The sequence below is a fragment of the Symphodus melops genome (genome assembly GCF_947650265.1).
Source record: "Symphodus melops genome assembly, chromosome: 7".
Taxonomy (NCBI): Eukaryota; Metazoa; Chordata; class Actinopteri; order Labriformes; family Labridae; genus Symphodus; species Symphodus melops.
In genome coordinates this window covers 16,814,595-16,837,188 of record NC_136697.1, presented here as the reverse complement: position 1 = coordinate 16,837,188, position 22,594 = coordinate 16,814,595, and the positions used below count along the sequence as shown (strand labels likewise).

General features: G+C 39.1%; 5 protein-coding genes across 6 annotated transcripts in view; 2 read left to right on the top strand and 3 right to left on the bottom strand.

The window, feature by feature from the left end:
* The window catches only part of LOC306826676 (zona pellucida sperm-binding protein 4-like), a 350,754-nt gene that overhangs the window by 60,430 nt on the left and 267,730 nt on the right, over positions 1 to 22,594 (top strand). The gene's annotated exons all lie outside the window — the stretch shown is intronic.
* Positions 1,096 to 3,159, bottom strand: hes6 (hes family bHLH transcription factor 6). 2 transcript variants are annotated; one of them, XM_079348157.1, is made up of 4 exons: positions 2,707 to 3,159; positions 2,526 to 2,612; positions 2,304 to 2,385; positions 1,096 to 1,947 (listed from the first exon to the last, which is right to left on the bottom strand). In XM_079348157.1, exons 1-4 carry the CDS (start codon positions 2,779 to 2,781, stop codon positions 1,526 to 1,528), a joined length of 666 nt encoding a protein of 221 aa, XP_079204283.1. In that variant the 5' UTR covers positions 2,782 to 3,159; the 3' UTR covers positions 1,096 to 1,525. The 2 variants fall into 2 exon arrangements, with proteins under 2 accessions (XP_079204283.1, XP_079204284.1); XM_079348158.1 differs by having other exon boundaries at positions 1,096 to 1,944.
* itm2cb (integral membrane protein 2Cb) lies at positions 4,635 to 9,808 on the top strand. Its single transcript, XM_079348152.1, has 6 exons — positions 4,635 to 4,838; positions 6,979 to 7,116; positions 7,271 to 7,462; positions 7,562 to 7,672; positions 7,819 to 7,969; positions 8,606 to 9,808. Exons 1-6 carry the CDS (start codon positions 4,752 to 4,754, stop codon positions 8,695 to 8,697), a joined length of 771 nt encoding a protein of 256 aa, XP_079204278.1. The 5' UTR covers positions 4,635 to 4,751; the 3' UTR covers positions 8,698 to 9,808.
* On the bottom strand, positions 11,431 to 13,727 carry LOC306826678 (G-protein coupled receptor 55). Its single transcript, XM_079348151.1, has 2 exons — positions 12,997 to 13,727; positions 11,431 to 12,375 (listed from the first exon to the last, which is right to left on the bottom strand). The coding sequence occupies exons 1-2, from the start codon at positions 13,723 to 13,725 to the stop codon at positions 12,169 to 12,171; spliced, it is 936 nt and encodes a 311-aa protein (XP_079204277.1). The 5' UTR covers positions 13,726 to 13,727; the 3' UTR covers positions 11,431 to 12,168.
* snorc (secondary ossification center associated regulator of chondrocyte maturation) lies at positions 15,775 to 22,399 on the bottom strand. The gene is made up of 3 exons (XM_079348161.1): positions 22,091 to 22,399; positions 17,650 to 17,817; positions 15,775 to 17,559 (listed from the first exon to the last, which is right to left on the bottom strand). Exons 1-3 carry the CDS (start codon positions 22,164 to 22,166, stop codon positions 17,450 to 17,452), a joined length of 354 nt encoding a protein of 117 aa, XP_079204287.1. The 5' UTR covers positions 22,167 to 22,399; the 3' UTR covers positions 15,775 to 17,449.

The following is a 22,594-nucleotide window of genomic DNA, read 5'->3' as shown; positions in this document are numbered from 1 at the left end:
TTTCTCCCAGTGACATTGTTTGCGTGAAACACATGATAAAGCCCATCATGTATCCGAGAACTGAACTTGATGAGACTCTGGAGTCCTTTTATCGTCTTTATAAGATGAATGCCCTAATTAAGTCTTAGTCTGGCTTTGTTAATCTTTTTCTTGTCATTTTAGCAAGGATCTCATTCAGTACGGGTATAAGGTGTAAGAATTTACACGTTGGAGCAGACATCACAAAAACACCAGAGGAGGCATCTGACTATAGACATGGATTAAGACAGAGTGCTGCCTTTTCTTATTCATGAGTGGTTTCAAACAGCTCATGGTGCAGAGGGAGATCAGTCTGGCTTTCCCACCAGGACCACAGAGGTCATGTCTGAGATGCAGACACAACTGCTACTGTGAATTAACACGGGAATCCCTACTTTTAAGAAAAAATCTCTAAAAGCCATTAAATATTAATATTCCTTTATAGTTTCATTATAGATAATGGCATTGCTCTTCATTCTGGCATGTATTCAAATTATATACCTAAACTTGACAGATTTAGAGTAAACTACATAACAATTGAGACGGATTGTGACTTGATGTAATTGATATATACACACACACATTGCATATATTTTTTTTATAATTGTGTGCAGCCATTTTTCAGTAAAAGGCAAGATCTTTATTGCCATGCTTTATTGCAAGCCCTCTCTCAGTAGAACATGTAGACTAACAAACAATACACCTACGAACTGATGGGTTGATAACAAAGAGTTCTGAACAATGCTGGTTATCCACATAGTTCTGACAGAGCATGTTATTTTTATATGTACCATCAAAAGAGCTGAAGTCAGGAAGAGTTATAAAACCCATTTGTCAAAGCCTCAACTAGGCCTATATAAGGACTGAGTGGATTACTCATTTCACACCTCAAATGCCTACGACGTGCTAAGGGATCTTGGAGAGGAGAGGGAGAGAGAGTGCACACAAATGGTCTACAATTGCAGAGTAATAACTAATATCTTGCAAACAGCAGTGGGTGGGTGGATGGTGGGATCCTTGTGTGTGAAATGTGGCATCCTTGCAGCACAAAACAGTTTAAACTAGTTACTTTGTTGGAAAGATATTTATTGAAATTTATCAGGTGAGTTAGCCTTATAACAGTCACTAATAAATACGAAGTTAAACATGTCCTACATTTAAAATAATTTACACCTACCAGTAAAGTTCTGACAAGACATCAATCTTCTATACTGCTCAGTCTTTTACAACAAGAAAATATTTACACGTGCATTCACACCCCCATTGAAGGCATGCCCTTATACATGACCAATGCACTTCCAAATTGGACCCACATGTCTCTAATTACATACATTATTTATTAAATACATTTAAAGTTAATTAAACAAAGAGCTTCTCATGAGGCCTGCACAAACCTCAAATGTCATTCAAGAAGTATTTATCTGTGTGACCTGAACTACTCAACAAATCATGCTAAAACAAAGCACTGAATCCTGTAGTTTAAAACATGGTTTCTTTAACAAATGATCTACCATGGCCTCCACATAGATTTGGAGTAAATCAGTGGAGGAAAGCTCAACACATCCTGGTTGTCGGCCTCCTCTGAAGAAGAAACATGACTTTGCTCAGAGTCAGTCTCATCCAGGTCTGAGCAGAGGTCATCGCTCGAGGTGTTGGAGGGAGCCGGGGACACCAGAGCCGTATACATGCTCTCAGACACGGCCCAAGTGCTGTTATTACCGGGGCAATCCGCCACCGTATCCGGGAGCATCAACCGCAGGCGGTCTTCGTCGTTCAGGGGCATGCTCTCCAGGAGGTGGTTCAACAGCTCCGCGGAAATGGTTGAGTCAATTCCCGGGAAACTGGACACAAAAGTATGCACGTCATGCATACACTGGATGTAGCCAGCTGCAAACCTTTCACACGCTTCCCGGTTCACAGCGTCTACTTCTGTGGAAATACATCAAGAGTTAAGCTACTTTGAAAAGTTACCCAACAAATTGAAATGGACAGGTGAAAACATCAGAATCACTGATTGGCTGAGCCGCGGCCGTAGACTAACACGCGCGCATGTGACCGCATTACAGCTGCTTGGACTATCAATGCGTCAGTATTAATGACTTCAATTATAATTAAATCAAAAATCCTTCTTTATTCGCCTGAAGAATTCGTATCAGGTAAATATTAAGTTGATTGTAGATAGTTTTAAGTTGCCATTGTTCCCCCCCTTTTTTCTTTTTTAAAGAAGCACATTGGTTGTTTAACTTTAGCCATATGTCTTAGGCTGCTCTGGTGTCATAATTTACCTTGAGCCCGGTTTTGCAGGATGCACTCCACGCGTTTGACTGTCATCTCCAGCACTTCTGCATTCTCCATCTTTGACTGTAACTGTGGCGAGTGACAATTAATGCGTAAGAAACAGCGTTTTGCAACACAAGCTACCTTTAACAAAACATCTCCCAAGTTATAACTGAGGACGGCACTTAGCCTTCATAAAGAGGATACGTATAAAAGAGAACTGAACTCACGTCTGCTTCAGCGATGAGACCTCTGAGTTCTTGTAAACTTTCATTGATGCGAGCTCTCCTTTTCTTCTCGACCAGGGGTTTCCTCATCTGCCAAGTCAATACACACTCTGGAGTTACTTTGTCACCAGTTGGATAAGTTAAAACAGAAACACTCGTGCACGGTGCCAACATTTGCCTTTACCTTTCTGTCAGATTTGACTTCATTGCAGTTTTCCCCTCGGTCCATTCCGTGTGTGGTGTTTCGGATGGGGGCCATGTTGTGGAGATTTAACTCAAGCCCACTGGAGAGGAGGTCGCTGTGTCGTCCAGAGAGCCGTTACAGCTTATCAATGGGACAGATGGCCGGGCTCCTGAATTCAGCTCCGAGGGGGCATGTGCTAGGTAGGGACCTATATATATGTGACGGTTAATTTACATGTGAATGAATGAACAGGCTTCACAACGAGGGCGCGCAACGCTCGCACCCGCCAATAATCAGTGGTCATGATTTTTATGTCTCAAACTTAAGTCCTAACCATACACTGTAAATATTGCAGTCATAACCGATATGCAGATTTCAACAAAAGCTGGTGACAGAAGCTCCTTAATAGATGAGCTTTTTGAGTGGTCAACAATCTCAATATCTAACTGTTGACAATGTAATTTGTCAAATGCAGCCTACTGTATGATGCCTGACATCAAATACTTAAAACTGCAAAAAAATGCAGTGCTTTACACGTTTGTCTATGTTATAGCTGAAGGCCTATGCGCCGGACTCTTCATGAGTATTTAATCCTGTTTTATTGACGGTAGTCTTTTGTTAGCTTTTTCTAAAGCACTCTCATTTAATGTGTGTCAGGCCATACACCTCCAATTCTCACATGCGATCATTAGTAAGCAGGGCCTATTTAATACTTGAATGTGAGCCATCAGTTAATGGCTGGGCTATAGTGGAGCACACCCTCTATAGAAAAAAATAACCGTAAAGTGAATTGGACGGGGCTATCTTTTGAGTAAGTGCCCTCATGTGTAGAAAGTGTAAAAAGCCTGTCGCCTCTTCAACAGCATACAGAGGTGGACCAGGGAGCCTGAATGCAAACGGTAAAAAAGAAATCATTTTTTAAAAAGGCTTCAAAACAATTGCCGTCCGCCTTGTCTTGTATAATTACAGGGTAGAGAGCCATACAGAAATGTCCATTGTTGTTATCTAATTACATTTTTTGCACGATCCATTTTTAGCACATCATGTGGCTTATGTTTATCTTGAGTCATATATGTGCACACAATCACAACTGCTCCTATGGTTGAGTTCACGTGTGTCTTGGAAATTTGCACGTGTTCTGTGATTTGTATATACAAATGATATTAATGAATACTATACATGTAGATAACATTTTGTCAAATATTATAATTACTGACATTTTAATTTCCACAGCAACGATACATCATCTTGTAACTACATGCAATGACCATCAATTTAAGATTTGCTCTGACCACCACTTGCCACTCATACATCATTATTATTATTTTTTACATGGTATTATACTACTATTTCTATTAAAGATGCTTAAACCAAGAAACAATTCATAAATAGCCTACAACACAGTGTTCTACTATAGAGAACAGTAGGCTACTGTGGGCATTTTAACCCTGCAGGTGACCCATATGTGCAGGGTTAATGGGTTACAAGAAATGTATAAAATTACCATGGGAACAATCATTGAACTGAAATGACCTATGTGCTGCTTACTTTATTACAGTGACAACGCTGACTGAGTTTGAAACATCCCTACATTTCCGGATGATAGTGTTAAGAACATGCATGCAAAGAGGACATGCAGCTTTAAATAAAATACGGAAAGCATTACCTTATTGGGCACTCGCCTTCAGAATAAAGCTATGGGCGAATTTAATATCAAGAAACGTAGGTTAAACTGCATTTTTTCCTCACCATCAACAGATAAAAAAATATTTGTATTCGGTATTTACTAAATTGCTATAACATTTATATTTCTTGCTAAAAAAAAAGAATCGTAGCTGGAATCGGACTCTTATTTTGACAAAGGTGAGGCTGCGTTCCCCTCAGACCCACACAGCGCTCGTTCGTCAGAGAAGACGCTCATCTGATGTCACCAAGCACCGGGGGCGATACAGGTCTCCCTCTATAAAGTGCTCCTGGTTCAATGAATGAGAGCAGCGCACTGAAACAGAAACGCGACTGAGCAAACAAACACCGAACAGACAAACATGGTGAAGATCACTTTCCAGCCAGTTTCAGCGCAGAAGCCTGAAAAAGAAAACGATGAAGACAAGATCATTGTACCTCAGGCTCAAGTGAGTTTGCACACTTTGTTTTTTCTTTGTGTGTTGTATCATTTGTGTTTAGTCTCAGTGTTGCATTTGTAGCCTGTAAACTTTTTGCGTAGCTTATATCTAAGTATATTATTTTTTATGGCATTTATAGTAAACATTGTTAATTGCATCAACATAATATGTGATTGTTTATTTTCCATTATCACCACGAAGGGTTTATTTAGTCGCTCATACAGTACATTATGTTCAGTGCAGCTAATAGTTATTACTATTGTTTTCACTACTTTGAATTATTTTTCACTGTATTTTACTACCCTTTTTAAAAAATATTCTACAATATCTTTATTATAGCCTAACAATGGACAAGACCCATCATTGCAGGCCATCCAGCCCGGGGATGTTGACATTACGTCACATTTAAAAACCACTGCATGGGCATACTGCAGATGTTTCTCTGCCTTTATTGATATAACAATGTTAATTTAATGCATCCTGAATTAATATATGAACATAACACAATAATATATTGCTAAGTTATCATCCGCGGCAGGCTTGCTGCCTGTGTCCCGGCGAGTTTAGAAAACAGTGCTGCCAGATGCAGTCACTGCACCAGTGACGTCATGACGTGTTATGCCACGTGAATCCCGCAGGTAGAGCCGCACAGCGCATGTGCCAGTTGCTGAGAGTTCTAAACCATTAATAATGAACATTTAAAGAAATTCCGTGGTCTACAGCAGGGGTATGAAACTCCAGTCCTGGAGGGCCGGCTTCCTCAGACTGTTAGATGTCTCCCTGCTCCAACTAATCCAATGAGTGACTCATTATCAGGCTTCTGCAGAGCTTGATGACAACACATTGGTTTAAAGCAAGTGTGTTGGAGCAGGGAGACATCTAAAAGTCTCAGGTATCTGGCTCTCGAGGACTGGAGTTCGACGCCCCTGGTCTACAGGATGACTTAAAACAAGAAAAAAAAAATAGATAGTTAAATTTTGCAGTTATGATTGCATCCAATGAGTGACATGTAAAGAAGCGATTTAAGTCAGAGGTCTGAGTTAATATGAAAGACCAGGGTGAAAAAGGGAACAGAGACATTATTGTATAACCTTGTAAACCTAATCTACAACATGGAAGATCCCTGGACCAATTCTTCAACATAAAACCAAACAAGTGTAACAATATTTGATTTTTTTTAATTGTGAGACAGAATGGCATTGTGCTTATATCAATGTGGTAGTTTATCGTGCAAATGATTGATCAAGATATCTCTAACTGGCTCTTAGGCTCAAACCTAGATAAATTGTTTTGTCCCTGTGACTTGTCAGATGAATTATCCCTTCTAAACCTTTCTTGACTACTTGCCACCCAGGGGTTAAAACAATTGAATAATTGGCACATAATGGATATAAACTTATTTAATCCCCTTCTTTGGTTCCATAACATATTGTACACAGTGACTCCTGCTTAATGACGTAGCCATCACTCCTGCAGAAACATTTTTTCCACATTTTTGTGACGTCAAGAGACATGATCTCAAAATGTGTTTGGATTAGAGATTGTCTGCGACAGTTGGGGAGGCGTCAGAAGCAATGTGTGTAGATTTATAAATATTCCCATCTCTGCTGAGGGACTCCTGCTCCACGTAATTGTTCTCGTTTTGACTCCCACTGAGGGTGCTAACTAAATGCAAATATGGAGCGTGGAAGTAGGTCTCTATGAATAGCCCCAGACGGCCACGTGCCAGCATCTTCGTCAAAGCCTGGCACAATCTGTTCTCCCTACTTCCGCTCACCATAGGAAGAGTAGAGTGAGAGGCAGCAGATTGACTGAGAGACTTCGGGTGGGCGTCTGGCATGTCTTATGCCTGTATGTCCTACAACTACCACATCTCATCAACTGAACAGAATTAACTTGAAAAATAAAGATACCAATATATTTTTCTTGACTAATACATTACATTAATGGTCCTCTGTATCATTTTGAAGACATTTTTGTTTTATTGAGAACCTGGAGGTGAAACCAAAAATTGAAATGAAAAATTTGTATCAAATAGCCAAATACCCCAAATTATCTTGTGAAAAACATTTTAGACTACAATCATGTATAGCTTTTACCCTTTTTTGTTTCCAGACTTCCCTAAACCAAATTCATTTTCTCTTTTCAGGAGCAGCTGGTTCTTCCTGTCAGGTCCAAGAAGTCTTTTCCAACCGGCCTCTGCTGCCTCACCTTTGGCCTGGTGCTCTTTATGTCAGGCCTGGTTCTGGCCTCTATCTATGTCTATCGCTACTACTTTATACCTCAGGTAAGTTCACTCTGCCTATTACACTTTCAGCCCAGTGGCACAGAATGTTAAGATAAGATAATCCTTTATTCATCTTGCAAGCAGAGAAATATACATTCATTGAGCAAGAATATTATAATAAAGATGCTAACTCGGCTCTGTTGTGACTCATTAGCAGATCCCAGAAGACAGCTTGTTCCACTGCCGGGTCATCTATGAGGACTCTGTGTTTGCTCCTCTGAGGGGACGGCTGGAACTGGAGGAGAATGTGGGCATCTACCTTGACGATAACTACGAACAGATCAGTGTACCTGTGCCACACTTTGGAGGGAGTGACCCAGCTGATATCATCCATGACTTTCAGAGGGTAGGTTAAGTTTTGCGTATGTTCACTCGTTTCTTTTAGTTAATAGTTTTTAGTTGCACACTTTCAAATTGGCCCTAATTGTATCTTCTTTTTTTTCAGGGCCTCACAGCTTATTACGACATTGCTTTGGACAAATGCTACATCACTGAGCTGAACACCACCCTGGTGATGCCTCCACGTAACCTGTGGGAGCTGCTCGTCAATGTCAAGGTGAGGCTCGCTCCTATCTGCTGCTGTGAGAGAATTGTTAGATATGAATAACTGTCTTAGAGAGTTATGGGTTCTGCGTTCCCAGCATCATGTTGTCAGTGTTCCTCCCACAGCCTGAGTGATTCATGTGTGTCTCTTTGCCACAGAGAGGGACGTACCTTCCTCAGACTTACATCATCCAGGAGGAGATGGTGGTGACAGGGAGGGTGAGGAACATGAGGCAGCTGGGCCCCTTCATCCACCGGCTCTGTTATGGCAAAGAAACCTACCGCCTCAGACGCCGGAACCAGCACAGACGTGAGTGCACAAATCCACTTCCTTTACAAATCATACCCATTCAGTTATTTGCCAAATAACAAGCCATGAGTGAGGGTTCACTTCCGGTAATTTATCACCCTCTTTCACATCACATGTGAGATGTTGAGTCATGTGACAGGTCCTGATCACTGTGATCACTCTTTAAGTTTAGCAGGATGGTAGTCCTCCACTGAGTCACAGTGAAACAGGTGTCTAGTTTTGGTGTGTAGGAGCAGGCTGAGCGTGTGTGATCAGGAAAAAAATAAAAACAGCCAGAACCAAATAGGGGCTTCCTAGAGAAAATCTTAGACAGTGTATCCATAGAGTGATCCTCCTCATACTGCCTCAATACCGTGACAGTGTGTGTGTGGGCAAGCCAGGGAACTTCCTGCTGTATGAGTCACTCGTAGTGAAGCGGACACATCCACACACTACGGAGGAGGTAGTGATGCACAAGACTGACATGTTTTTCAGCCTATGATTAGAGTGGAAGCTTGTGAAATGATGCACCAATGAGTACATATATGGAAGTGATATACACTGGTAGTCATGGTAGCAGCAGGCGTGTTATCACTGCAGATCTGCTTGGTAAGGCTGGAACAGACTTTCTGAACATGTCATCTTTTTTTCTTCCAGGCATCGATAGGCGCGAGACCAAGAGGTGTCACAGCATCCGTCACTTTGAGAACACATTTGTGGTTGAGACTGTCATCTGTGACCGGGTCTAAATCTGAGGTGGAAAGCACAGCCATCGTACGCCGAAGCCAACTCAAAACCATACCTCTTCTTTAGGCTTTTGAACGCACTTTAAGAGCTCATTATGTCCGACCGTTTTACTATCTGTCTTTTTTTTTTGTTTCTTTTTCTGTTTTTTTTGTCTCCAGTTGGAAATGCTCTTTACTTGTTCATGCACAATGCTAATGTCTTTTTTTTTTATTCAGATCTGTATATTTGGATGATATTATAAATGTTTGAATATCTCTGTAGTCAAGTGTTCATAGGATGTTAATGTTTCAGTGTGTCTATTTGGAAAATTTTCATCCACTTGATTTTGTTTGATTTTAGAGTTTTACTTCAGACGTGTCCTGTTTTCATTTAGTAACAGTGCATTCTGACTAAAGCTGCATGCACTGTGCACTCATGTTACTTTTTGTTTCTCTGTTGTTATTTTATTTTTGTTTGAATGTCAAAAAATGGCAAAACATACCTCATGTACTTTAGAAGTTTTTTTGCTGGCTGATGTCATTGATGAATCGTGTACATAACTTTGATTGTTCCTAAGCAATATCTACTGTAAATTAATTTTGAACAATACTGCTACATGCATAGATTTTTAACTGAGATCGACTTGTTTTGTAAAAGTTTGTCCCTTTTCATTTGTTGTCAAACTTGCCTATACTCTTTGGATATAACGGCTTTAGACTGTAATTAGTAGCAGTGCTTTAGAGAGACAGAAGGAACCAAAGTCTGTGGTCAGGAATGTTGTGCTAACAGTCAAATATACATGAGATATTTAGGAAGAATGCTTTTACTGTAGATGAAATCAAAGGCTGAACTCATTTTGTCTTGCGCCTATGGACTTGGATCTGTCTTTAGCTCTTGCTAGTTCTCAATCCTTTCTTTCTCAGCATTATATTCTCTCTATCAATGTTGAGTCTTCACATCTTAAGAACAAGATCTGGTGTGTCGTTCTTATAAACATCTAAGAGCAAATAAGTCTCTTCTGAGAGACGCCTGTAGTATGTTCTCATATTTCATCGTCTTGGAACTCTTATTCTGATGTTCAGTCGATTCTTCTTGTAATATCTTGCTGCTTTAAAAATAAATGAGAAAACTAAATTTGTCTTTCCAGTGTTTATCAGCATCAGTTTCAGTCAAGCATACACATCATAATTGTTAAAATTATGGGTTGGAATAATTGGAGCCTGTGCTAACAATTGTCCAACAAAAGAACATCGACAGGCAAGAGGCAGCTTGAGTGTGTAAATGAGAAACAAAGACTTTGTATTTCCTTTGTGAACTTCCTTCGCAGCAAGAACAGGCTTAATGTAGGTGGGCCAAACACGCAGCTCCGATCAGTCCCACATCTTTTGGATGTAATACAGTAAACATATTCAATGAGTTGCTTTGAGTCTGTTTGTTTCTTCACATTCATAGTAGTTGTTACTCATCACAAGATGAATATCTTGTGGTTAATTATCCTTTCTCGGAACTCAAAGATTTGGTTTTGATGCCTTGCAAATAATTGAGAACGAAGAAATCAAACCAATCTTGCCAGGACTTTGCTTTAATAAATCTTCATTTCATAGTCTATATCTTGTGTTTTTGTCAGATGTTAGTTACTGGAAAGACTAGTTGCAAAAGTGAGAAAAAGAAAGACCAGACAAAAAGTTGTTTTCACTATCAGTTCTTGGAGTCCACAGCAGGTGCACAGACCACAACAAAAACACATTTCATATAAAGAAAAATGATGGCAACAGAAAATAAAATAATGCTTAAATTATAACTCTCAAATTCAGCAAAAATGGAGGCTAGTGCAAAATGCCTTTGCACATCCATTTCACAAGACAGGTGCTTAACAGAGCAATGTGTCATCAAAACATGTAAACTTACAAACAATCATTTACCAACACTGGCAACATTTCAGTGATGAAGGTCTAGTACCGAAACATTGCCAATAAATGTTTGTTTTGTTTCAGAAAAGAGCTCAACACTTAATATTCTATAACATGGAAACAACATTATAAAAAAAAACCTCAAAATGAGTGTTGTGTCCACTCCATACATATTACACTGTTACCACAAAGTGACATAGTTTAATATTAGCAAAATAAAAGAGAGCGGCTGAATGCGCCCACAACTTTGCAGTTACGTTTAGCTTAGACAGCATTTACACAGCACAACAATGTTCTCCTGTTAACAAACTTCATCATCAGGCTCGTGGTTTAAATGTCAGCTTGACTGCTGTGAATTTGAACAATACTGTTGCACATGGTGAAAACCTTATTGTACAACTAAAAATCAAAAACAAATGAATAGTCAAAATGTAATTGTATTTACATACTGTAGTATATAATGAAGAACACCAAGTCATAAATACACTTCTGTGAGTCCGTGAAAAGTGTGTTTGCATTCTGCCAACTTTCACGTCCCTTTCCAAGTACTTGTGTCGACACTTATATTAAAACAGCTAAGAACGGATTTATGCTGGATACAATATTATCAATTATGTTCATTATTAAATTCAAATCTTTAAAGTAGAGTGTTTATGCTGTTCTACCATAATAAAATTTGGAAGACATTTCAATTTTCATTTTCTTTCCATATTAATGTGGTGACAAACTCATTCGAATGAAAACAATGAACATAGTATAATTTTTAGTTCCTAAAAATACGTTTTTCTCAATTAAGATAGAAGATAATATTTTCTTGATAATAATTGATAATATTCCTGTGTTGCAAACTCTAACGTGCCTCTTAATGAGACTTAATGATACATAAGAGACATAAAAATTATCATACAAATACTGAACTGAATGCTTTATATAATGTGTTCCAACGGACTTAATGTGCTTCTATCGAACCATTCACTTTTCAAGTTGTGCTTTTATATAAATATACATTTTATATATTATTTCAGAATAATTAATTACTTGCTTATTAGATTTTGTAGATGTTTCCCAATTCAGCTGTTTTATCTTTCTAGTCCTATTAATCCATTTGAGGTCTGCCTTGATCTTGAATGTTGTTTTTTAGACAAACTAATGCCTGCACAGCAAAGCTCTGTGCTGAGCCTACATCAGTTTACCATTCAATGTCTGTGTGTTGGGCTGCATGGGCTTCAAACCATCCCGTTCTTAAATCACTCTGAAAGTAAGCTCTATGGTTGCTTGTTGGTAGATTTTTTTCACGACCTATACCCTCCATAAGTATCACAGCATTCTGGTGTTAGAGGTAGCACTGGCTTCCTGTCACTAGACAAATTCTTTTCTTTGTGCTCGTATGACCTTCCCCCTGAACTGCATTTCAGTGTAACTCTGTGATGTGGTTTATTGAGGTTGCCCACCAACTTGCTTCTTTGCACCCTTTACATGAAGTAAAAATCTAAATTTTCCTACACAGCAATACATGCTCTTTTTCCATACCAAAAGTCCTCTGGAGACCATTGTTGTTTCTCTTGAACTGTATTTGTCTGGAGTTCAGACCTCTGAGCTGCTGAAGGTGGCTTTTCTTTGGCTGATCATCGACAGCCTGAAGGTGTGTTTGGTGCTCCTCACCTCATGAGCGATGAAGTAGTAGCAGAGAGCGTCCAGACAGCAGGTGATGTTAGACAGGCACATGGCTGTCTGTATGAAAAGGCTGATCCTGATCTTGTTTCCACAGTCTTGGATTACTCCTTGGTGCACCTTCAGTTAAAAACATAGACGACAGGGAAGCATTAGTCTAGCCCATATTTTGTTTTAATTGAGAATGCAGTTTTCACTTAAATTTAAGTAATTTATTTCTTAAAGCATAAGAACAAGTTTATCATATTTCCTATTTTCTGACCAAGCATGGACAATATTTTGATTTCAACAAAAGACATTTGTATCTCTATCATTGCGGATTCAATTTCTCCCTGGTTATTCCTGGGTTTCTTTTTGCTGTTGAAGTTATAATAGGGTTGAGTTTAAAGTTCTTGCAGGGAACTTTTAGTACGTGTCGATATTGGTTTTCCCCGTGTTGAAAGCGGTACGTTTCTTTTTAACCGCTTCTGATCTCTTCCTATACATGCATGGGTAGTGTTTTCTGACAAATGTCATCCTTTTGTCTTCTAACAGTAAATTGTATTGTAAATTGTGTAAATCACTACTAAGGTAGACCTACATGTAATAAAACGTACCGTGGCAGCAGTATTTTAAGGTATTGAAATTACTTAGACATTTTAGAAAGTTTGCTTTTGTTATTAGTTAAGAGGCTTACATGTTCATTTTGGTCTGGTTCCAAACTAGCTCAGAACTCTTCACAGAGTTTTTAAAATGATTTACCAAGAACTGTAGGAGGATGGCCAAATGGCTTGGTGTGAAGGGAAGCAGGAAGGCACTCAGGCTGCTGTAGATGATCTTCACACAGGCCCGACTCTGCGGGCTCAGCTTTCCGGACTTCTTCAAAGCCCAAATGGTCTGAACTGAACAGTTAACCACCACCAGAGCCGGCAGCAGGAACCCAAACACCTGCAGACAGATGATCACTGAGGGGCTCCAGCCGCTCTCTGAAAACTGGTGGAAGCAGTGGAAGTCTGCCTGCCCGGCCTCCCTAAAACGATAGATGGTCGGAGAGATCACGGCCAGCACCAGCATCCAAACCCCTATACAGGTCCCCAGGGCGGCTCTGGGTGAACGCACTTGCTTGGCTTTGAATGGAAAACAGATAGCCACCCACCGGTCCACAGCTATACACATAATGGTGTAGATGCTGCCGTATATCCCAACAAAATACAGAATCTCCAAAACTGAACAGAGGAGATAGAGGTTTGCAGGCCAGCGGTGATTTGTGGCATGGATTTTAAAGGGAAGAGGGAAGAGGAGGAGCAGGTCCATCAGAGCCAGGCTGGTCATGTACATAGTTGATTCTGTCCATTTCCGCAGAATGACGCAGAACACAAAAAGAGCCGTAACATTTAGAAGCAACCCAAAAACGAAAATGGGGATGTAAAAGACCAGTTCCAAATATGTCATCAAATGGTCCACATCTTCAAATGAACAGTTGTTTGTCATTGTTGCTGCTGTGGGAAAAAAAGTTTGATTTGATTTAGTTTCAAAATCTCTGTTTCTGTCTGAATCAAAGCAAGATGTTGTTGGTCGCTAAGTGAATCAGTCTTTCCTGTTGTTAGTCTTTGTTCCCACACTGACATATATAAGCTATGCTATTGTGCCAAGCCACATGAAACCTCTCAGCTGTGTGGGTTTACACAGCTCTCTTCATGTTTGAAAAAAATGTTTTTTCTAATGTAAAGGCCAAATTCAGAAAACATACCCACTTATACGTGGGTATAAGTGAATGCTTTAAGTTTGAATCATAGAAGAATAATTAGGTGTAGGTTAAAAGGAGAAATGTTTATTCTGTAATTTCAAATAGGAAAAACAAAACACATACCATTGGTGTTTTACTTCCTCTGTGTGCTGGCTTATAAAATGAATTAGAAGAATTCTGTCAAAATGACATCAATATACAAAACTAAGTCTCTAAATGGTTTTTAATGCTATACTGATATTTTATTCATTTTGGATTATTTTCAATAAAAGTAGAGCCTGTAGTAAAAACATGCACAGATATGTGCCTACACGTATTCAACACTGTCTAACATTATATATAAGTATCATGTATCATCTGTAAAGATCTAGTTGTGCTCTTACCTCAGGGATGCCAGTCTGTCTCTCGACTGAACATTCATACAGTCTGTCTGCTTTGTGCCAGACGTACTTCTGCTTTTTGGTGTTTCATCACCACATCCTGGGTAATGCAGCACAACATGCATGTGTTTTATTTCAGTTTCTTTCATGAAATCAAAATAGAAGTAAATTGGTCCAGCCGGTCTTTATTATTTACTTTCAAAAATATGCATCATCATTGCAAACTACAGGAACTTAATATTTAATTCGTATTCATCTTTTGATTCTGAAAATGGAATAATTTGTTTCTCTTGTTTTGAGTTATTGCAGATCGAAAAGTAATGAAGACAGAATAGTTACCATAGTCATTATAGTTAATATGTATGTTTTTATGTGCTAAAAAGCATGGTCATTAATCAAATGAGGGGATACTCAGTTATTTTCACCTGATGGTGGAATTAGATTAGGGGGCAGGGGGTCACCAAAGTTAGCAGCATTTCATCTCTAAGGGCTGTGAAAGTCTGTATGAAATCGTCTCTTGATCCTTCAAATCGCTTTTCATATTTCCACCTGGACCGAAGTGGTAGACCGACTGTCTGTCCAAAAGTAACAACACAGAACCACAGCCCTTTCATGGCAAAAGAGAAAACTGAAAGAGCAAAAACTTAACTAATCACATGAAATGTAATATTGGCCAACACTTCACTTCTCTCTGGTTATTTCTGTAAGATTGTGGTTTTATGTTTCCTCAGACTCCATTACATTTGTTAGCTCATGATTGTTAATCACTAAACAGTTAGGTTAAGATAGTTAATTTGACTGTCTTCTCTCAATATGGTAATATATAGGAAGGTTAAAATATGCACATGTATGGTGAGAAGAAAAAAGACCAAATGACCCACTTTATTGTATGAACCAACTTGTATTACTTTTTTTGATCCCAGTCTAGTTTTGTGGCCATCACTGCATTAAAGAATAAATCATGCAGTGTCACCGATTTAGTGTGATAACTCTTTTCTGTCATTATTTTTTCAACTCAATGGTGAAAATCAGTCACTCTATGATGAAGATGAGGATCAAATTGCGTAAGTGTTCAAAACGTTTCTCTTAAAGTCTGAAAGAGACTGCAGAGGCGGATCTAGAGCTTGATAATGTTTGGGGTTTTCCTGGTTTCGGATGGTGAAATGATTTTACTCGATTTAAAGTGTGAGAGTGTTGGGGAGTGAAAAACAATACTTGTAAATGATGATGCTTTTGGAGTATAACTTAAACACAAATCCTCGTCAGCCAGCAGTTTAAAAGTAAGTAAGAAGAAATCTGTAATGTTTAGAGCAAAAAAAAAAGTCACTTTTAGCAGAAGCAACTCTTTTTTCTTATTTGCTGTAAAGATTACAGTCTAAAAGAAATAAAAGTAATTGTGCATTGTGACCAGGTGCTTAAAAAACTTCACACATTAGTCATAGGCATGTCATTTTTTTTTTGATTGGAGATGAATTTCAGACAAAATAATCGAGCCGTAAAGTTACAGTGACAACATCCAAATACATGGCTGCCGAGGACTCTTACATGTATAGAAAGAGGAAGAATTACTGTGCTAAACCTAACCGACCCCCTTAAACAAGAACACAACAACTAAACAACTAAAACGGAACCAAAATTCATTCATGCTCTAATTTTAAATTTGTTCTTTAAGTAAAACAAAAAAAAACCAACCCTGTTTACACATATTTTAAAAGATGTTTGTAGATTCTCAAGTGAAAACTTATAAACTTACACAAAAGTGTCACAGAGGGAATATTTTAGAATTTATAATGGCCTGGCTCATAACAGTACAAACTTCATGTATAAATGAAAGCAAAAACATGAAGGATGCTTCACATTTTACAGCCATCAACAAACAACCCATAGAGATTTTAAACCCTTTAAAGCATGGATCTAACAACGTGACAAAAGAAAGAACAATTCTGAAGAACAATAAAAACGACATGCTTTGTTTTCTACTGGAAGAGCCAGCCAGTTTCTAACATCTAGTTAACATTCTAGTTAACATTTGAGCAAGAATTCATTAAACTTGCACAGAGGCCTGTTCAAACGCTCAGGGAGGGAAACTTACATGTTGTCAAAGTACTGTTACTGTGTTCCTAACTACAAGCTAACATTTGAAATGTTCAGAGAGATTTTGGGCCAAACCTTTTGGTGAAACAGCACATTTGGTAACTTATTATTTTCTGTTTCATCATCCCTTGAATTAGCTTTTAACTACTTCCAAGCTAAAGTTAGTGTTTTCTAATGAACTGTAATAAAAGCAACATGTCAATTCCTCGCTAATTGTTAAGTAAGCTAGTAGCTGTGAAGTAAGACAGTGAGTGGTTTAATGAACCATTGGGCCATATGTCAAGGTAAACCAACAACAACAACTTCTTGGCAACAGCTAATGATTGATTTGGTAATTGTGCCATGCCTGTCCAGCCCAAACAGGCTTCAAAGTCACCATCTTTAAGACAAAGAGCCCAGAAACCAAAATGAACATTAACAACATCACAGTGTTAATAATAATGATAATGTTTATAATAATGATAACAGCTGACACTGTTAGCTTGAACTTTCTTCTTTTTTTGGTTTTGTCAAATTACAGTGAACCACATACAGAAGTTTCTAATTGCGTAATACTCACATAAGCTCATTTCTAGCATGCTCGAATGGGGTTGCTATTTATCTTGTTAAAGTTTGAGTTAGACCTCACGCCCCCTCCAAGCTTCAGAATTTATTTAGTTTTTAATCTTTTTGTTTATTTAATTTTTACAGAAACATTTCTAAGATTCCATAGTATACCGTAATCTTAACCTTTCCACGTGATATATTTGATAAAAGCAGTAAATGGCCACCATGGAGTAGCTCTACAAATCGGTGGAAAAGGGACCTGCCACAATTACTATTACTGTTTTTGTAACTACATAAAAGTATAACACGAGACAAGGAATAAGAAGGTTAAGAGTTGTGAGAAATGTTAACACAATCACTTGAGGCATAAACACACACACACACACATGCATGCACTCACACTCACACACACACACACACACACACACACAACTGGGATGAATTCACTCTAGGAGGCAGTGAACTTCCTGAGTGTGATGACAATGAGGGCGAGGAGTACGGACGCTCCCAGGAAGACTGCTATCACGATGGCTGTGATGGCCCCTGGCCCCAGCACCCCTGCACACATACACAACAATGTAGTTTTAATGTTTTTCATTCTGTTAAATTAACACAGTTTTGTGGCTCTGAACGCAAAATTCATTTTACCTTCCTCTTCGTCCATGGCCTGGGAGTGTGTGGAGTCCTCGTAGTCGTAGGTGAAGGACGGCTCACTCGTGTCCTGGAGAGGGTCTTTGGTGGTGATGTCACTGGGCGTCTCCCCAGACATGGTATCCTGGTTGTCCCTGGTTGTTGAGGCAGGGTCTGCAACGGTCTCTGAATGCCAAGAAGAAAAAATACTAAGCACTTGTGTTTATTTTCAAAACAGCTCATCTATGGGGCGCCGGTAGTTCTGTGGTTAGTGTGAGTCCCGTCCATAGAGGCTACAGTCCTCCCACTCGGCAGGTCGGGTTCAAATCTGACCTGTGGCTCCTTTCCCACGTCATTCCCAACTATCTCTCCTTGATTTCTGACACTATCCTGTGTCTTAAATATAGGCACAAAAGCCCCCCCCAAAATAGTTGATCTGGAAGCGGAAACTTCATGTGCTGTGCAGTATTGACTCACAGTATGTTTTCTTCAGACGGTAATTTAACTGATGAGGCACAGCTTTTGCTAATGGCTCTGTTTGATTTTTCTACGGATGCTGAGGCCTTCAGCTGCATACATGGCTCTGTTTGTCATGACTCCAACAGCCTCTCTCTGTCTCCGTGGGTTAACTGAACAGGCCAGGGCATAAGGATGTCTTTGTAGAAGATGAATATGGTGTCCCTTTGAGCTCCATCCAGCCTCTCAATATGTTGCTCATTTGGCCAAGAGTTCATCCAAGCTTGTGTATTTTCAACAGAAAAACCTCCCGCTCTAAACAAGGGTTGGTTAATTTTTTTTTGTTAGAGTACAAATTATTTAAAGCTTATGTAGTGAATATCTCTGATCTCTTGTCCTCTGGCTATCATTCCCTTGTTCTCTTTCCATCTGAAGTTACCTTCTTACATTCCTCTCATCTAAGCATAGAGGTACCCTGAGACTTTTCACATCTCCACAGTAGCGAGAGAAACAAAGTCTCTTTCTCCCCCTCTTTTTTGTTTGCAAACACATGTTTGCAAAGCTTCATCTTTAGAAAGGCTCAGTTAAAGATGAATCATAAAAAAGGACTGAAATGGTTGCTTCTGTCGTTTTGAGCCGACTGGCTATGAAGCTTATTTTTATTTAAAGAAAAATAGGGGGGGAAAAAAAGATTTTAATCTCAACTGAGTAAACAAACTTCAGGTACAAGCCCACCCACTCACTGAATCACTTATCCTATCCTCAGCTCTATACATACCAACAAAACCATAATCCAAATATATTTGCACTCAGGTTATTTAGTACTGCATATTTACTTTGTAGCCTCTGACGAACTCAATAAACTCTTCCACCCTGTTTTAACATCTCTGCTTCTTGTCTAATAGAGAAAAAACATTGCAAAATCACTTCAGAATCAGTGAATATGATAGAACCTCAAATGATAAATGTCTCCCTGCTAGGTGTGGTATCGTGTTAATTCTGATGTGCACTTCAGATGTGAGTTTTCTGATGCTGCTTTGTTGACTCTTAGTCGTGTGCAGCTTCCTGTCCTGAAGCTGGCTGGAGGTTTGGAGGCCTGGGCCTCCGGCCAGCCCAGTCATCAATGAGGCCTTCAGCCCAGGGCACAAAAGGCAGCTTGTGCGGTCACGCAGGGCGGCAGGCTGCAACCAGTAACAACCGGCTAGGCCCAAACCAGGCAACGGCAGGGCATTAGATGTCAAACAAACTTGTTTATTAAATAGTCCCTGTGTGTAAAAGGCTGTGCCTGCTGTACAGCTTGATTTAATAAGAACGCAAAAAATCAAAACATTACGTTTTCCGTTGGTGTTTGTTCCACAAAGAGATGTTTACTTGAGCTTAAAATTTCTGGTGATTGAAATTAGTATTCCTGAAGCTGAACCTGATGAGCATACTTTTTCTGAGCTGACAGTTAGTTACGGTGGTTCATAGCTCTTACCGGATGTACTGCAAGATAAGCACCCACACACCAAATCAGAAGCTAAAACTCGACTGCCCCCTAAACACAATGTCTGTCATTTTCTAATTCAGTGCTTAAAGATTAGTTCATCAGTTTCCATACATTAATCAGCCGTTGCCTTTTTTTTTTCTTCCTGACAACTACTTCAAGATAATTACTACATTGGTTTATTACCATTAATTTGAGCTTATTATTAAGTTCTTTATTATTATGATATAATTATTTCACTTAGAAAATATGACTTTGACCTCACTTTTGCATCAGCAATTTGTATCAACAATTTTAGCCTTACTCTTTTAAACTGTCCACATGTTCTTTTTATTTTTTATATTTAGATTTTTATATGCCTATATTGTTGAGATAGGAGAGTGTATAGAGTTGGAAATCAGGGACAACGAGAGAAGTAAGGCTGGATTCAAACCGGGCTGCACTCTTGCAGGATTTCAGCCTCTGTACATGGTGTGCACACAAACCATGAAGTTTGACAGACACCCTCGTCCTACTTTCTTCAAGACAATGACTGAAACTGCTTATCAACAATTCATTTTGAACAATTTCCGCTGTTTACTTTTCATGGTGTTGATTACTTTTTTGCCTGTTTATCTTTTTTTTGACAAGTAGAGCAAGTTTCAAATATCATTTTAGCTAACTATTAAGCAAACTTTTTCATGTATTTGTTCCCATACTTTTGGATGTTTGTATATCTGTAACAGTTAACTCTTCTGTTGTTTACCAAACATTAATTCTGGAGGCTCATTTTGAACACGTGTCAAAAAACTGACTCAGGTTGGGGCATTTGTTTATTGTAAATTTTATTAGGTGTATTCCTTAATGGATATTTGATTTCACATGTAGCATTACATCGTAATATTTCTTTAATTTAAATGTGCTTACCATTTATTGAAGTTAATTGAAAGATAATTAATAAACTTTTTTATTTTATTGTACACTCACCTGGTGCCTTATAAAGTACTTATTTGTTGAAGTGTACAAATACCTTTGACTGGGAGCACTTACTGTATGACACTTTTCAAAGACAAAACCCCATGCCAGCCCTCTTACTCTAACTCCAACTCCAGACTCATAAAAGCTTGGCAGACTGTACTGAAGGATGATTTCAGACTCTAAAAACACAGAGGGCCATTTGTTGGTACAGCAGGCATCCTTGGTCGGGATTTCACACCAGCTGGAGAGATAACAAAGAGCATGGACGGCTCTGTGTGAAAGCAACCTGCCCAAGCAGCCAGAATAGCGAGTGAGCTGGCCTTGCTTCACCCTCTTCAACTTCAATTTTTCTGAGTTTTCCACGGTGGAATATTTGACACAACTGACTAGTGCGTTGTTGATTTCATTCTGAGCAGGCATAGGGTTAAATCATGAGGCTAAATTGATCTCCATGTCCTGTAATGAGGTCTTCATGTCTCTCAGACATTTTGATTAAGGTCCACATGAGAGTGTGTAAGTAATTATCACACTGTGTTTCTCAAGCTTCTTCTTTGATACAGCTCAGTCCTGCTGGTTATTAAAATTATGTTTCGCCTTTAAAGATATATTAAAGAGTAGCATCTAAGTGTTAGCAGCTCTGATCATAAGATGTTTTGTCTGAAGTTAAAGGTGACTTCAGAGTAGTGCTTTTTTTTTTTTTTTCAGTACAGGGAGGACATTGTCAACTTGTGACTTAACAGTGTCGTCCTGTTGCTCTCTTGACCTTTACTGTGACCTCTGGGCCTGTGAGCTGCTCTACTATGTCCAGAGACGATTTTCTTTCAAACTAGTAACATAAAGAAATGCAGGTGAGTGAAAGTTAAAGACAGACCAACACGTCTAATAACAGCTGAGAGTGTCAAGGGTAGAAGGGTGAGATAGTTGTAAACTCTTCCTTCAACACATCTACAGTATCGTCATCATCATCATCACGGCTATATCTGAATTCTCATCATATACTCTAAATAAAGTCAACACTGAGCCTCTACAGCTTTAAAGGTCGAATCAAAGGGCAGCAGGTAGTGAGTTTAACAAGGGGCATCATGGAAGTTACTGAGTCATCCTATTTGTCAAAGAGCAGCTTTCACAGCTCTTAACAACTGCATCATTTACGTCAGGCTGCAGACTCACAAATCACAGCTTATGGAGGTCCTTGTGTGGAAACACATACCTTCAGCCAACCACCAAAACAAAAACAAAATTAAATCGACCTATTTACACATGTAGAAAGAACAATTAAAAACAATGTTGTTCAAATTCAATGCTATTTCCATTAGAAGCACCCTGTATGTTTGATGTATGGTTTGTACTGCATGTCTTTCACTTCACACCTATTCTTTCCATAAAACAGCCACGTTATCTGTTAATCAGACTGTAATCTTGCAAGCTTTGTCTTCATCTATTTCATGTAACATATTTAAGCTACTCTCAACAGTATACTTTTTTTTTTGCATTAACTTCTGCAGCAATGTGTCACACGCGTTACCCAACACAAATATGAATCACTTTCTGGAGGTTTACCTGTGTGTACGAAGGCCACCATGAGGCTGAGGAGAACCAGGAGGAGTAATCTGCGGATCCAGCTGCTGTAAACCATGGTGGCTGTGAGTGACAAGCTGCGGACTGAAATAAGCCAAAAATCTTGAGCTTTAATTAAGCAAGTGACCCCTCGAGAAGAGCAAGGGAAGAGTAGAGGGCAGCGCAGGCGAGGGAGAGAGGTAGGCAGCTGAGGGGTGGGACTAGGTATGCACAGGACTGTCTGGACAGTGTGGACTTTGTGAGCACATCATTGCAGGGCAACACCCTCTCCAAACTTCTCCGGCCACATATCTGGCTGTGACGTGTAAACATTTGTCACTTTTTTATGCACAAGAAATGATTTTCATAACAATTTTAAGAAGGCAATGATTGAAGAAATATTGAAAAATAAAGTTAAGATTTCAATGTGATAACATTTCCCAACATAGAGTATACAGTATACCAGGACAAGATTAGCAAAGAGAAAATGTGTAATATTTATCCACT

Excerpts from the sequence above, each read along its gene's own strand:
- itm2cb (XM_079348152.1), top strand. The coding sequence starts at position 4,752 with ATGGTGAAGATCACTTTCCAGCCAGTTTCAGCGCAGAAGCCTGAAAAA. Across the intron at positions 7,463-7,561 it reads TCATCCATGACTTTCAGAGG|GGCCTCACAGCTTATTACGA; the intron begins GTAGGTTAAGTT and ends CTTTTTTTTCAG. Across the intron at positions 7,970-8,605 it reads ACGCCGGAACCAGCACAGAC|GCATCGATAGGCGCGAGACC; the intron begins GTGAGTGCACAA and ends TTTTTCTTCCAG.
- hes6 (XM_079348157.1), bottom strand. The coding sequence starts at position 2,781 with ATGGCCCCCATCCGAAACACCACACACGGAATGGACCGAGGGGAAAAC. Across the intron at positions 2,386-2,525 it reads GTCTCATCGCTGAAGCAGAC|TTACAGTCAAAGATGGAGAA; the intron begins GTGAGTTCAGTT and ends CACTCGCCACAG. Across the intron at positions 1,948-2,303 it reads CCTGCAAAACCGGGCTCAAG|AAGTAGACGCTGTGAACCGG; the intron begins GTAAATTATGAC and ends GTATTTCCACAG.
- snorc (XM_079348161.1), bottom strand. The coding sequence starts at position 22,166 with ATGGTTTACAGCAGCTGGATCCGCAGATTACTCCTCCTGGTTCTCCTC. Across the intron at positions 17,818-22,090 it reads GGTGGCCTTCGTACACACAG|AGACCGTTGCAGACCCTGCC; the intron begins GTAAACCTCCAG and ends CTTGGCATTCAG. Across the intron at positions 17,560-17,649 it reads GGCCATGGACGAAGAGGAAG|GGGTGCTGGGGCCAGGGGCC; the intron begins GTAAAATGAATT and ends GTATGTGTGCAG.
- LOC306826678 (XM_079348151.1), bottom strand. The coding sequence starts at position 13,725 with ATGACAAACAACTGTTCATTTGAAGATGTGGACCATTTGATGACATAT. Across the intron at positions 12,376-12,996 it reads CCATCCTCCTACAGTTCTTG|GTGCACCAAGGAGTAATCCA; the intron begins GTAAATCATTTT and ends TTTTAACTGAAG.